General features: G+C 40.7%; 1 protein-coding gene across 2 annotated transcripts in view; it reads right to left on the minus strand.

Annotated features, from left to right (window-relative positions):
• Positions 1-593: 593 nt before the first annotated feature.
• RAPGEF4 (Rap guanine nucleotide exchange factor 4) overlaps positions 594-16506 on the minus strand; it is a 296859-nt gene continuing 280946 nt past the window's right edge. For both annotated transcript variants that reach the window (XM_090045462.1, XM_090045461.1), the window contains 2 exons: positions 5185-5239; positions 594-1880 (listed from right to left, as the gene is read on the minus strand). In XM_090045462.1, coding sequence (XP_089901588.1) covers positions 1753-1880; positions 5185-5239 — 183 coding nt within the window. In that variant the 3' untranslated portion in view covers positions 594-1752. The remainder of the gene's footprint in view (positions 1881-5184; positions 5240-16506) is intronic.

A 16506-nucleotide genomic window follows, 5' to 3' on the forward strand; every position in this document is an offset into this window, starting at 1 on the left:
AGACTCATCAGGGAAGATCCTGCCTGGAGTAGGAGGGGCTGAATTAGATGACTTTGCTGAGTCCCTTCGAACCCCTACTTTACTATGATCCTAAGTTATCACCCTCTTGATTGCCTCCTTGAGCTTATCTTCACTAGGAACCCTCTCCTCCTCCTTGCCTGCCATATTCTCAACTGAGGGAAGATTATAGTATTTACATAAGTTATCAAATCAATTTAGAATTAGCTGAGTTAATATGCCCCCCAGTGAAGACAAGGCCATTTATATTGCAAGCATTTAATCTGAAATAAGATACTAATTGTTCTCTAATCTAGTACTTTATTTCTGGAATATTTTACATTTGAACAATTAAACTTAAAGATCTTATTTGGAATCCAAAACATAGCAGCTAGTAAGATGTTCAATCTCTCAACCAGTGTTGGGCTTAATGGGTTTCAAAAAGGACAGAATTTACCAATTTTGTGTAGAAGTGGAAGCCCATCACTACAGTTCAACAATTCAATTTTACTATATCAGCCATATGAGAACATCTGTATTTAGGCAGGAATAGAGACTGAAGTACACATAATAGATGCTAAGGACAGTTAAATTACTTTTTCCAGATTACATTTAATTAAGATACAATGTGTTATTTACATGATACATACATCATACAATGCAGACTAAATATAAAGACAAAAAAACTGTACTTCAATTACATGCTAAATTAAATAAAACATAATTATTTTGGCACGATAGCTATTACATAAATATTCTAGAACATGATGAATTACCATTTATATACAGTCTACTTGAAAGTGAAAAATAATTGCTGAAAATTATGATATTTGCAAATGTTTAAGTCCAGAAAATATGTTTTAATCAGCCACAATAAACTGTAACTGATGTTTAAGGTTTTAATGTCCAGGAAAATATTATCTTGAATTATGTTTGTACATCTTGTGCTCTTTTTGAACCAGTTCTTTGCTACTTTTATGCTATTGGTTTGAAGAACCATATTAACTCATAATGGAACTTTTTAAAATCCTGATAAATGAAAAAAAATTCTGGTAATGAAAAAAATTAATGTGAACAAATGTTAATTTATTTATCTTTTGGAATATTACAGATTAGTCTTGATAAGTTTCTTAAATGGCCACAGTGCTTTTCAGTCATAGGCAAATGTGGTTAAAACTTGAAATTCTTATTAATAGCTTTTGGGTTTTAAAGAAAAACATTTTTTTCAACTGTTCTCTGAATATCAAACCATGAAAATATACCATTCAACCTCTCCTAGCCCAAATTCTTCCATCAGTTGCTTACATGCATTTTCTACTGAAAAGAATGATAACATGCAAAAGTGATGGCAGATTTTGGCCCCAAACTAGGTAATAAATCCAAAAATATTGCATTTTTAGTTAGAGAAAAGAAATTCCCTAATTTCCTTAATTCATAGTTTTTTCTTTTGTGAACATTTCCCAAACTATACAATTTTACATCTCACTTTTATTCTCACCATGTAAAAGGATTTTAGTACGCTCTAAATAAATTAACCATACACAATGTGGGCACCTTTATAGCTACATTGTACAAATTTTTCATCAGCCAGATTTCTCTGATGGCTGGTACATTGTACATTGCGTAAGATTGTATAATATGTTTTTGCTTATTTTTGTAGTGGCAGTGTAGTAGCAGAACAAGTGAGGTTCTTAGATGACCTTAGCTGGAAAAAAAAAAAAAAAAAAGATAATTTCTTGTCATCTCCTTAAATGCTTATGCTCGACGTGGTTCTAGCCGGTGAGACATCTGTGATAAAGTTCTCTGGTTGTCAATCACATTTAATTGGCGTACATAACTCCGTACATCCTGATGGTTCTTATTAGTTAGAACTGCGTCAGGATCTGATGGAAGAGAAATGGTGTAGAGCTGATAAACTTGGTCAAACAAATGACTGAGCAGAATATCTCTCTCTCCCCACAAATCCATCATAAGAAAACTCCAGATACCAATGCAGAAATCTATGTTCCACTACTTTTATACATTTGATTTAACCCTCCCTTGAATATTTCATGTTCTTCCTTGTCACTTTCCCCCCAAATTAACTTTGCTTTCAAATGTCCTTGTCTACAATTGATGGCTCTTGTGTGAAGTTTTATATATTATGTTAACAGTCAATAGTTATAAATTATATAGCTATAATACTTTAATATCTGCTTTTGAGCCAGCAAAGCTCTCACTGACTCATAACCATAAAACTGATTTAGACTTCCTTTAGTGAAACAAAAGACTCCAGTCTCTAATTCATTAGTTAATATTTGTAATGAATGATGCTTAAGAATTTAATGTTAAATAGTCACTGGAGTTAGAACTGGAGTAGGGGTCTCCCCTCTGCCAGTTAAGTACCATAGCCACTATCACTTCCAGCCATCTTTTGTGTAGACCCTGATCCACTGGGTATGCTTTGTGAATGACTACTGTATCAGGCCCTACAGAAAAGGTAGGAAGAGAAATAAATATTTTGTGAATTCTATTGAGGCTTGGGCATGAACTATGGACTGAGCTGTTTAGCCGAGACATTTGTGGACATGCTCAGAAGCAAACTTTTGGCCCCAATGAAATTTAAATATCAGAAATGCCCACAATTTTAGGTCCCTTCATACTGAAGATCTATATTTTGGACTTTGATGTCTAATGCCAACTTAAGCCAACTGCAAGACTAGCCACAAGGTGCTTTGGAAAATATCACTATCATAGGCACTTAAAAATCCAGCCCATTTGTAATTTAGAGGGAGTTTTGATTACACTATGACTGAATAACACTATGGTAAAAGGGTTAACTGTAATTAAAGATCATTTAAAATCATGTTAGCTATTTTGATTTGAAATCTACATGTACTAAATGACTTCAAAAAGGTGTGTACCATATTTACTCAAATACAAGGTGAGGCTTTTTCCCCCAGTCAGCATGGGGGATAAGCCCCTCATCTTATATTTGCAAACCAGGAAACCTCATGAAATACATTGTCTATCATTTAAATGCTGCCAAAAGCAGCATATGCTCAGCAATGGAAACCACTAGTGAAGTTGATTAAATGCAGCCAACACTGAGCATGATTACAAAACACATTGCCCATATGGACCAAACATTATTTTTAAATTTCATTTCAAGGGCCAAATCAGGTCTGAATTCTATTGGGCAACACCCAATAATCAAGGCACAAATTTTGACACAGCAGAGCTCAATTGTCAAAGTTTGTGTGGGTCTACCACCAGCCAAGTATTCTCTTTCCAAGACATATCAGTCTGGGGCTTCAGGTACTCCCCAGATCTGGACTAAACATGATGATGGGAACCATCACAAAGGTAGGTTACTGTAGCCCATCTAAATACGGTACTGCCCTTTGCGCTCAGTCCCCCTCAGCGCTAACGCTTTCTCAAATCATGATGAGCCATTATACCTCTTACTATTCTACTTCCTTTTCACTCTCACAGCTGAGCTGCGCCTTTCTTTCCTATTTACAATGATTCTTGTTTCTTCACCAGCCTTAAATGCCTGTCAAATATTACCAAACAGGGCCCCAAACACTTGCCAGAATCCCACTGTCTCCCCCTCTCTCAGTGTGGTGCATGTGATTATTAGCATGGCCTCACCCTCCATGAGGTGGAGCTGGACCAGGTTGCCCTGTGCTTCATCTGCATATACATTTTTGGAGGATCCCAAGACTCATGACAAGAACATCTAATTCCAGTTACAAGTGGGGAACTATTAAGCACATGGATCCTTTGTGGGAGGATATCTGGAGTACACACACGTATTAAGTAATCCTGAGCTGTGGAGTCCCTGTGGCTTTAAATGCTGTTGACTCTGCAGGGGCCCAGCCCAATGAACTATAGCCTTTTGGCTCTGAACTAATATCATGAATAGTTTGTACTATATAAGTAAGTACAAAAGTGCTACTTAAAAGTGTGTTTATGGAGTACTTGTGCTAAACCTTGCAGCAGTTTCAAAAAAAGTTAAATGCATCAATTCTGGATGAACTAAGTCTGTGGGTACTAAGTGTAAATTACTACAGGCATGTTCTTTTTCCAAGATCAGTGTTTTTGAAGTTGTTTCTCACTCCCATGTGCTCAGGAAAAGCAAGGTCTGCCAATAGAGTGGGAGAAAGGGACTGCAAGGGGAGGAAGTTGGTGGGGCAAAGAGAAAGTGGCTACATGACCTCCCAGATTTAATTTTCCTGGTGTAGCAATGGAAAAGGGACAAATTTAAGTAAACCTCTAATAATTAGATTCTGTACCTGGAAAAGTATAACAAATTTATAAATTTTCCATAAATAAAATCTAATTATCCGGGAGGGGTTCATCTTATAATCAGGGTCATCTTCTATTCAAATAAATATGGTATATTTGTATCACACATTTCCACAGGGTTTATGACATTATTACTGTATTATCATTTATAGATTCCCAATTTCAGAACGCAGCACCTTCTGTTTCCCAGCAAAATAATTTCAAGACGTATGTGGTAAGTACTTAAACTTTTCAGTCTTCTCTCAGAGAATATTTCTGAAAAAGCTAATCGTTATATATACTCAGAGGTTTATGGATGTAGTGCATGTGTCAGTTGATGCTAGCTGGATTTATATATACCAGTAATAAGTGTGTATCAAAATTCAGGTTAACAAACCCCACTAATTTCTGAGTCACTTAAACATAAAGATCTATAGATGCTTAGTAAACCAAAATTAAAATAGGAATCTCATAACAAAAACATGGATGCTGTCTGGAAAAAAAGAAAAAGCACTATCAACACGAGATTCTGGAATTAGGATCTGAATCAGCTGAAAATACTGAAAATAAGATGAACCTCTCACTTATCTAAGTTTTCTTTTTTATATTATTTCTACTGAGAGGAGGAGTATGGAAGGGTTTTGTGAGGCCTGTGTGGTGAGCTATGTAGGAAAGGTAGTACTATAAAGGAATGTGGAGGGATTCAAATGACTGATGGTGCTTCTAAACGGGCCCAATTTAGCCAGTCTCTGCAATCATTCATCTCTCATGGTATATGACCTCAAAGGAGGTACAATGAAAATACTAAAAAACAGCCTCACATGACCCAGAATGTCTGTGTCATCCACAAAAAGCTGAATTTTAATATTCTAATTAAACATGAGGGTGCCAACATTGCACATATCATAACATGCTTACTGAAAGATTGGCTTCGGCAGAATTTCACTGTCCTGATAGTATTGGCAATCATGCGCTGAAAAAGAAAATATATTTTAAACATGCTTCTTGATTTATGGTGCAAACAGAAAACAATCGTATTTCAACATCATTTGGTCTATGCATTTAGTTGTCCATCTGTCTGGAGGCACCAACTAATAAACACATTCAAGTAATTTTAAAGATTTAGAATTTTAATACAGATTCCATAATATCAGGTTTGACTCACATTCTCATGGGCCCTAACATGAATACAGGAGTAATTTAACTTTGTTCCCATTTTCCCACCTTTAAAAATATATTACCCCAAATACTTTGCCCATTAATATTTCTTCAAATTTAATTTTAAGGTCACTAGTTCCTAATAGCAAGGACATTTCTAGAACACATGTTCCATTAAATTACTTGGCACTTAAAGAGCTCTCAAATTTTATTATGGGTTTGAGTTTAAAATGCAGCTCTGGTAAAAAGTAACTATAAAAATGGTATTGTGGGGTTCCATGTTTATTGATTCCTTCATGAACTATACTCAGTTTATAATTTAGAAGTTGACAAGTAAAATCCTATCCAGTTGAAGGCAGCATGAATTTGCAATTGACTTCAGTAAGTACAGAATCTCACAATATTTTTAACTTAGTAGTTAAATTCTGCAAAATCACCTGGGATCCAACTTGTTGTTTAAAATCAATTTGTGCTCACAGTGGCAACTGTTTAACCCCCTTGGTCTGCACTGTTGTGTATAATTTAATCTGTGATTGGAACTGATCATTCCAACATTGTCTTATCTGTATCTGCACAGTGGTATGAACAAGTTAAATAGCAAAAATATTTTATGCACTAAATTAAGTCAATACATATGGGGAGCATATTTGATTAATTAGAAGGAGCCATTTTATAGCTTTTCATAGGATTGAAGCCAAATAAACTAGAAAGCAATGAAATATAGATCCAGTTATATAACCCCTAGCCACTTGCTACCTCAATCAGCACCTGATAGGTAATGCATTAGTGTACTATTAATTTCATTAGTAGCTGTGAAGTAAACTGATACTGATAAACTTCAAAAGTAAATCTGAATTTCTCTAGATGCTGAATCTGATTTAGGCATTATACAAGTAAGCTTCTGTTTTAATTTCCTTTTCTAAAGATTAAGTCAGTGAGGGAATGGGGAAAGTGCCAAAGACTCTGTTCCCACATGATCTAACCCACTCTTTAATACTAACATATTTTAACATGTTTTCCAAATATATTCTTAGCAGGCTGTTTCACATATACCTCAAACCATTTATAAGGTTAATAAGAAAACTATAAACCTATACTGTGTACTAGCATATTTCCAACTAGTAAGCAGTATGAATTAATCTATATGCTCCTCAAAACCATTCACAAATTAAGTTTTTATATGAAACTACATTGTTAAATATATCCTAATACCTCAGCGTGGTTTACAGATCAAAGGAAAATGGTGAGTGCTAATACAGAACTTATGCCGGAATTGAGCCCTCTCAGACATTTTAATGTATTCTATAAACCATACAAATCTGACATGATTGTCCATTGGTATGATAAATTGTTACCTACACAAAAATGTAATCTGCAATATATTAAATTAGAGTCCTATTGCCTCCAACAGGACTACTCTAAGATTGTTTAAAGCATACAGCTTAAAGATAAGCCGAAGGTTAAGTGCTGATTTGGACAGCAGCAGCCTGTCTAGCTAGTCTAACTCAATCAAACTGTAAAAAATACCAAGCATTTGCTGAAAACTGGCATGCTTTGTAAGTCTATTGAAATGTCATGCACTTACTAGCAGTGTTGCTATTTTGAATCATACTCTTTCCAGAAGCGCTCTACTACAACAACTACTTCCAATAGAGTTAGTTTTGACCAGGGCCAACTGATCAATGAGTAGCTGCAGTTTCCAGAATTACTGGTTTTAAGAAAGGGTCTTCTTAAGGAACTATCTTTCAAAATGATGTATAGTATTGCTCATTGTGCCCTGTAAGTGGGATGTTTGTTAAAAATATGCAGGCTTATTTATTTATGCTTGTAAACCTTTAGTGTCTGAAACCTCACCTTTTCATAAGTGTTTGGTAGAGGGTAATCCCTTACATTAGCTTTTAATCTAGAATTACATCCAGAGTTCTCCACAATTCAATTACTTTTGCATCTAATTTTGAGAGATGAGAGAAAAAATATCTTTAAAGCTGTTCTACTTGGTATTTTCCTTATTTTGGCAATGTTCTGTAACTTAGAGTAACATTCAGGATAAACTTATTGTATGCAACAGTTCTGATTGATGAATGATACTAGTACTAAGGATTTCCACAATTCTGACTTTCTCACTTTATGAGCCATCTAAGATAAGGAAAATGCAAGAGATAACGTATTCATTTAGCTGCCTGTTGAGCTTGCCTCACTCTGCATTTTTTGCAGCTGAAAGATTCCATTTCATTTTAAGGGGTGTTATTGACTGGAGGTAGTTTCATCCAACCCTGTTTATTCAGAAGGATACTGGCTGTGATACAAGATAAAGAGTCAGAAAATACAGATTTGTTTGGAATAAATTAAAACTGTGGATGAACAAAAGTATTTGTTTCAGTAGACTTTATTGCTTCAACAAAATGGGATGATTCAGGAGTACTCCAGGATGTATATTATACATCCTATAAACATCTCCATTTGTGTGTAACTATTCATGTCCTCTCCCCATGTAAGAAAGATCTGTCTTTGAAAGGTGAGAGATGGATGCATAATTAACTCATAAAGAAAACTACATACTTATTTTTACCTCTGTTTTGCAAAATAAACTAAATTCTCTTCTTCTGATTCATGAATACTGGAGTTTTACTACATGCAGATGAAGGTTGCACCAATGACAGAAAATTAAACTAGAAGTGTAATTGCTTGCACCTTAACATTTTCAAACCAGGATTGCCTCAGGTTGATAACTTCAAAAAATCAGCCTCTGTCTACTCTTTGTGCTAAGACAAGCCATTATTGAAAAGCCAAACAAACCTAAATATGGATCCATCTGAAACAGAATCAACAACATAATACACCAGCAATTGCTACTATCACCATATGATATATACACAACAATATCCTTTCAAGTTTTATGCAGTCTAGAATAGTGGCAGCAAGCCAGCACATTATCTGCTAATCCATTCCTAGCCTAGGCTTTTAAATGTTATAAATATTCATATAAGCCATAGAAAACTACCAGGGGCTTTAGTCGCACACTTTTTGCATAATCCTTATGTTCCAAAAATGAAAGAATGTTTGCCCTTTTTTTGCATAAAGATCAGAATGTGAATTCCCTTTTGTTCATACCCACAAAACCTGAAAACCAATATGCACAAATTCTCTAATCCTCATTTCACACCTCAAGGGTGAAGAGGCTCAGTAAAAAGAAGAATCAGTGACCAGCATCATGGCTTGATGGTGCTATCTAGGGCTGCCAACAAGGGTCATGGGTTTCAGAGCTACTTTTTGACTTGTATTACTTCTACAGGTGCCTCTTCTGGGACACATTCAGAATCAAGGTAAACTGATCTCTGCTCATAATGCTGTATGATTTCAGAAATGGTATTGATATAAGGTCCAAATAAAATGCATCTATCCTTTTCCTCATGAAGACATGATTTTCTAATGACAGCTGGAGAGAGAGGATGTGAGGACAGAGCAGTAAATAATGTTTTTTAATAAATGGGGAAGGAAAAAAAGTTTGAGGCACAGAAACAAATAAAAAGATGTGTTTTGTTGGGGGACAGAAATATAGCATGTATGTATAGAGACCAACCCCAGTCCTAGAAAAGGCCAATCTTTTTTTCTCCCCCAAATTGAAATTGTACAGAAATGCATAAGTACAGAAGCTTTGTAAGAGACATCTGGCCCTGGAGTAGTTGGCTTATATAGATTACTACAACTACAGCTGCTGGGATCTCCTTTACCTTGGACAACAAAGGCCTGTTTATTGAATTGAAAGACAAATGCATATTGTACACAAAAAGTGTGCTTGCTGTCTATTACATTTCCCTTCACAATTCCTTTACCAGCTGCTAATACATATATTCTAACCTGTCAAACCTGTACTTCAAAGACCTTCCAAGTTTAAAAATACTAGTTTCCCTCTAATGCTTTTGGCTCAGTCTCCATTCCCCAAAATATGGGTCTTTTAAGCAAGCATGACTAACATGTATTCTCTATCTCACTGCAAAAATCTTAGTAGAGAAGGGCATGAGTATCTTTTACCACAATGTAGCTAGGTAGGATCAGTACAATATTCCTTCCTAGTTACACCATGGTAAAAGAAACATTGCCCATACATTGTCTCCACTAGGATACTTAGAGTGAGACTCACATGCTTTAATTATCACTCACAAACCGCACCTTTTTTGGCAGTGAGGACAGCACCAGAACACTTATAATAGTAATGGTACTGCACTGGTACGCTACTTATTCCATCATCTAATTAGTTACAAAAATATTAATTGTGCTGTCATTTATGAAGGCCACTGCCTGAGCTTCATGCAATGGGATTACAGAATATAATTCAAACACTCATATTTGAAGAAAAAGTATGAAAGTTCTCACAAGTTTAAAAAAATATCAGAGGTTTAAAGATATAATTGAAACATCAGAAAACATGAAAGAGACTAAAAAAACCTGTGTCAGTTGAAGGGATGCCACTAAGCTATACTTCCACTTTTGGCTGCCAGTTACAAGAATGTAGTTGTCAGTAGCACATCAGATGTTTGGAGTGAAATGCTTTGGTGAGAATGCAGACAATGGGCCAAATACAATTCTCAGTTACATCGCAGCAGTTATGCTGGAGGCAGAGGAACACACCTCCTTTCAAATTACAGTAAGAATTACCAAGAGATTTTTATTTAAGAACCATATGCTTAAATTCTCATAATCAGGATGGATCTAAAGAAACTGTTTTCTAAAGCATGAAGAAATTCTAGACAGATCAATATCTGCCTCACAAGAAAACATTAAATGTCACTATATCTGCTAGCATTTAGTACATCAGGCAGTGCAACATAAAGATAAAAATGAAAACTCAGAGTCCTGGTTTGTGCTTCTAAAAAAAATAGTAGAATAGTGTCAAGGTGTTACTCTGAATTGATACCAGTATTTATTATGGAATTAAGATGCAATTGAAACAATGGAGACTTGTTGGAATAGTTTACATGACTAGAATACTGTTCTGGATGGGTATAATATGATCAGGAAAGACAAGAAAGGGAAAAGGAGGTGGTGTTGTCCTTTATGAAGGAGAGACATGCACTTCTGAGATGGAGCATGAATGGAGGTAGGCTTGTTGAAAAATCTCTGGGTCATGGTCAGAGGGCAGAACAACAAGAGTGAAGTTATGTTGAGTGTTTGGCCACCAGACCAGGGCAAGAGGTGGATGAGGCTTTTCTTTAAACAACTAACCAAAGTTTTGAAATCATAGAACTTGGTCTTCATGGGGGAATGTGACAAGGGGCCATCTCGTAGATGGTCTAATCACTGGTCTGCCCACCTGCCTTGCCTACTACACATTGGATACATCTAATAGATGTTAGCAAGGTGGGAGACTGCCCATTTACTGCCTGATGCCAAGGGCATAATTCTGGCTGCCAAGCTCCCTGAGCCCTTCTCCCTCTTGGCAGTGGATCCCTTGGGGACCTTTGGCCACACAGGCCCTGGCCTCGCCTCTAGGCCAGTCAGAACCACAGGCCCCCTGGCTCTGGGTGTCCCTTGTGGTGGGTGCTCTGATCCTTCACCCATTCTCATCCTGGCCCAGGCATTGACCAGTCAAGGGTTTCTCTGGCAAGGTTACTGAGCCACTCACCCTCTCTCTCACATATGAGCCCCTTGGGCCCCTCCAATCCTAGCTCACTCAATCTCTAAGGCTGGCCTACACGTAGTCCTTCAGGCCCACACATGTGGACCTTACTCTATGCAGCCTTCTTACATGCCCTCTCATTGGGCCCATTACTCTATCCCCTCGCTGGGGCTCTCAACCTTATGCCCCCTGGGTCTCAGGCCTGATGACATGCCTGCACCCTTCACCTGTCCCCTTTATGGGGTAACCCACCAGGTTGTGGGGGCTGAGGCATACTCACCTTTCACTAGGGAAGCATTGGTGTGGCAGCCCCACCACACCATCCAATCATAACAGGGTGTAGGTTTAGGTCATTCACCAGGACCAGGAACCTTCTCCATCCCCATGGTTTCTACCCTTAACCACCAGGTGTTCTAGGAGCAGCAGCTCTGGCTGGTGACATTATTCCTCCAGTTCCCTGCAGCAACTGCCACCTCAGCTCTGACAGCCTGGGTTTATACTGAGGCTGCTCAGCCCCATCTTCCAATCCAGGAGCCCTCCCATCGTCATGCGATAGCCTTGTTAGGCTGCATCACACCTGCCCACTGCTCTACAGCCTGCTTAAGCCTCTTAAAGTGGCAGGCACCAAAGATGCCCTGCCACAGAGAGTTTAATTACTGTGACATCTGCTGGGAGGATAACACAGCAGTGCACAGGCAAGTCCATCAAGTTCTTGGACTGTGTCAGAGATAACTTTTCTCACTAACGGGGAAGAGTTGGTCCAGAATGTAAAGGTAGAAAGCAACTTAGATGACAATGACCATGATAAAATACAGCTCATGATCCTAACAAAAGGAAGGGAGTAGAGAAGCAGAATAAAGACATTGGACTTCAAAAAACAAAGACACTCAAGTAATAGTTGGGCAGGTCCCACGGAAGGCAAGTCTGAGTGGAAAAAGGAATCCAGTATTATTTCAGCTACAGAAAATGGGGAGTAGCACAAGAACTGCAAGGTAAGGAAATGGGGAAGGGAAAGACTGCAAAAAGTTGTTCTGAAAAGGGAGCTTCCAGGGTGGAAGGAATTACTAGCAGAGTTTTTCAAGGGGTAGTTTGATTTAATAATTCATTAATGAATGTGGCACAAAAACTAGGAGTATATTAATGAAATATGCTGAAACATAAAGTTCTGAATCATTGTCAATATAGAGGAAGATCAGCATATGATACAGAGAGAAATGAATGACCCTGAGAGCTACAGCATTAGAAAGAGGATTCAATTCAATAGTATGAAGTACAAGGCCATATTGCTAGTAATACGAGTAGTAACAAGAATTTCTGCTGTAAACTGTGGATTTACCCAATGGAAATGACAGAGAAGGTGAAAGTTGGATGTATTAGTCAAACATTGGATGACTATAACTATCTTATGTCACACAGCCATGAAAAAGACTAATGCAGGGGTGAGCAATTATTTTGGCTGGAGGGCCACTTAACGAGTTTGGTGAGCTGTTGAGGGCCACGTGGGTAGCCCCATCCCCTGACAATTGCCCCACCTCCTGGTCGCCATATTGGGAACAGAAGTCCTGCCCCTAACCCCTGACTTTTGCTACTGGAAGTCCCTCTTTGTGCCCCTCCTTCCCCACCATACACCTTTTGGGAGGGGGGTTGCCATCTTAAAACCAGAAAAAAATTGAGTCATACACTAAAAGTCAAACACCTACTATAACATATTTTAATTTTATTACAAAAACTATTTGTGTCATAATTTGTGTTTCTGTAGTCTATATAAAGGTGATTAAAGTCTTACTCTTGTATATTGTGTGGGGGGGTGATGGGTGTGGTTGGGAGTGTGTGTGTGGTGGGGTGTGTGTATGGTGAGGTGGGGAAGTGTGTATGGTGGGGTATGGCAGTGTGGGGGGGGTTGTGAGGTGGTGTGGCTGCGTGTGTGGGAGGCATAGGGTATGTTGGGATGTATATATGTCAGTGGGAGTTGTAGGGACCTCCCACACACTCCCCAAAATGGCATGCAGCCCCTGCTGCCAGCAGCAGCAACAGTAGGAGGCTCAGTGCACTTGTGTCTGGTGCAGTCTCTGGTGTGGCTCTGGCCAGTGCCGTGCACAGGGGGGTGAGGAGCACAGCCTGCCTGGCTGCCTTTATTGTGGGGGCTCCATGCCACGCACCTGTAGCTCCCACACTCACACCCAGGGCAGTCCTGCACTGGACTCTGCAGAGAAGCAGGAGGCAAGGCTCTCTCCACTCTTGGAGGATTCCAGGGACCTGTGTGGCAGGGAGCATGTAGCTTCCCCCAGTGTGAGCATGGGTTGGAATGTGGCATGGAGCCCCCATGATGGAGGCAGCCAGGCTCCTCACTCCTTGCCCCCCCCCAATTAGGTATGTTGGGGGGTGCGTACCCATGGGCATCTCTCTTCCACCTCTGTGGGCAGAAGGGCTGGGTGGGGCACATTTTGCTGGTCGGTGGTATGTGCCAGATGAAAGTGTCTGGCAGGCTGGATCTGGCCCATGGGCCATATTTTGCCCACCCTTGGGCTAAGGTGATCCTGGGAGATTTCAAGCAAGGTATATTCAGTAAAGAAGGTATGTATTAATGCCATTAAAGACACTCGCATCAAATTTTTTTGAAATACTGCATATAGCTCATGTTCAAACCAGGAACACTGAAACTGGAACAGGTTCAGGGAAGGACTGAATAGGTGACCAAGAGAAAAGAAAGTCTACTATGTGAAAGTAGATTTAAAAGGCTTGGCCATTTTTTTTTTGCACAGCAAAATTAAGTCTTAGAGGGGTAAGATTGTTTTTACAAATACACCAGAGGATAAACACCAAAGGAAGGGGAAAAAACTAGTCTAGAAGACAGACAATGGCAGCACAAGAACAAATATGGGTTAGAGGAGGGGCACACTGAAGTGCTCTGTGTTAGAATACTAGGAGGTCGAGGGGAAAGGGACTTAATGGTGGGGGGTCTACTACAGACCACCCAACTAAGGGGAATAGTTAGACCAGGAATTCTTAAGTCAGCTCACAGAGGCAGTTAGGTCAAGAGATGTGGTCATCATGGGTGACCTAAACTTTCCAGACATCTGCTGGGAACAGCCGTCAGCCAGATCTGACCACTCACATAGGTTCCTAGATACAGGAGATACAGGACCTCCATCTAACCCAGGAGATGCACAGCCCCACCAGGGGAGACGCCTTGTTGGACCTGGTGCTGGCCATGGGTGACGACCTGGTGAGGGGGCTGTGGGTGCTTCTTGACCACCTGGGCAACAGTGATCCTTGCCTGCTGAAATTTACCATCCAGCGTAAGGTGGCCAAGGGCTGCAGCAAGGCAACAGCCCTGGACTTTGGGAGGGCAGATTTCAATGAGGTAAAGAGACTAGTCGGGGAGACACTGAGGTCCCAGAGTTGGGTGTCCAAGAAGAGTGGTCGTTCCTTAAGAAGACAATCCTCCAAGCCCAAAGGGAGGTATTCCCAACATGGATTAAAGGGGGCAAGACGGAGCAAAAGCTCCCATGGCTCACCAAAAGCATCCAGGAACATCTCCTAGTTAAAAAGGAGGCGTACACTGAATGGAAGGAAGGGGCCATCACCAGGGAGGACTATACCTCTGTTGCTTGGGGCTGTAGGGGGGCGGTCAGGAAGGCCAAAGCAGAGATGGAACTGGGACTAGCTACCTGGATCAAGGACAACAAGAAGTCCTTTTTTAAATACATAGGGGGTAAAAAGAAGGTACCGGGTAACATGGGGCCTCTGTAGGACATGCTAGGAAATCTGGTCACACCAGACAGCAAAGCTAACCTATTTAACAATTTCTTTGCCTCCATTTTTCTGAGCAGGGATGGGGTCATCCCCACCCACTGGGACCCCCATAGGTCCCAGGGGAGGCACACCCAGGCCTAGGGTCAGAGAGGACCTAGTCAGGGAATTTCTGGAGGGACTGGACATATTTAAATCAGCAAGTCCTGACGATCTCCACCCCAGAGTGCTGAGGGAATTAGCAGAGGTCATTGTGGGACCCTGGCACGGCTTTACGAGCACTTGTGGTGCTCTGGCATCGTGCCAGAGGACTGGAAAGGGCCAATGTGGTTCCCATTTTCAAAAAAGGGAGGAAGGAGGCCAGTTAGTCCTACCTTGGTCCTGGGTAAGCTTTTTGAGAGAATTATCCTGCTGCATGTCCGTGAGGGGCCAGCAGGGAAGATTATGCTTAGGGGCAACCAACATAGGTTCACTAGAGATAGGTCCTGTCAGATCAACCTGGTGGCATTCTATGACCAGGTCAAAAAATCCCTGGACTCAAGTGTTGCAGTGGACATAGCCTTTGACACTGTCTCTCACCCCATTCTCATTAAAAAACTAGGAGATTGTAACGTCGATACCTACACAGTCAGATGGGTCACTAATTGGCTGGAGGGCCACACCCAGAGAGTGGTGGTGGGCGGGTCTTATTTGACCTGGAGGAATGTAGGCAGTGGGGTTCCGCAGGGCTAGGTCCTTGGGCCCGCACATCTTCATCAGTGACTTGGACGAGGAGGTAAAAAGCACCCTGTTCAAATGCACAGATGACACTAAAATGTGGGGAGAAATGGGCATGCTAGAAGCAAGGAATAGGTTACAATCAGACCTAGACAGGTTACAGGGGTGGGTGGATGTGAATAGAAGGGGTTTCAACATGGACAAGTGCAAGGTACTGCACCTGGGGAGGAAGAACCAGCAGCATACCTACAGGCTGGGGAACTCCCTTCTTGTCAGTGCAGAGGCAGAAAAGGATCTTGGAGTCATCATTGATGCCAAAATGAACATGGGCCGACAGTGTAGAGATGCGGCCAGGAAGACCAACCGTACCTTGTCATGCATCCACAGATGCGTCTCAAGCAGGTTCAAGGAGGTGATCCTCCCCTTCTATGTGACGATGGTCAGGCCATAGTTGGAATACTGCATCCAGTTCTGGGCGCCACACTTCAGGAGGGATGAGGACAACATGGAGAGGGTCCAGAGGAGGGCCACTCGCATGATCAGGGGTCAGCAGAGCAGGCCCTACGAGGAAAGGCTAAGGGACCTGAACCTGTTCAACCTCCAGAAGAGAAGGCTGAGGGGGGATCTAGTGGCCATTTACAAACTAGTCAGGGGGGATCAGCAGGCATTGGGAGAGTCCCTGTTCCTTCAAGTACTACCAGGAGTGACAAGAAATAATGGCCACAAGAGGGTAGATTCAGACTAGATATCAGGAGGTGCTACTTCACTGTCAGGGCAGGTAGGATCTGGAACCAACTTCCAAGCAAAGTGGTGCTTGCTCCTACCCAGGGGGGTCTTTAAAAGGAGGCTGGATGACACCTTGTTGGGGTCATTTGACCCCAGTACTCTTTCCTGCCATGGCAGGGTGTCTGACTTGATGATCTGCTCAGGTCCCTTCCGACCCTGCTAACTATGAAACTATGAATATACTGGCCACAAATAAATTTAGGTGGAAT

The sequence above is a fragment of the Crocodylus siamensis genome, chromosome 4, assembly GCF_052110815.1.
Source record: "Crocodylus siamensis isolate JL-2025a chromosome 4, ASM5211081v1, whole genome shotgun sequence".
Taxonomy (NCBI): Eukaryota; Metazoa; Chordata; order Crocodylia; family Crocodylidae; genus Crocodylus; species Crocodylus siamensis.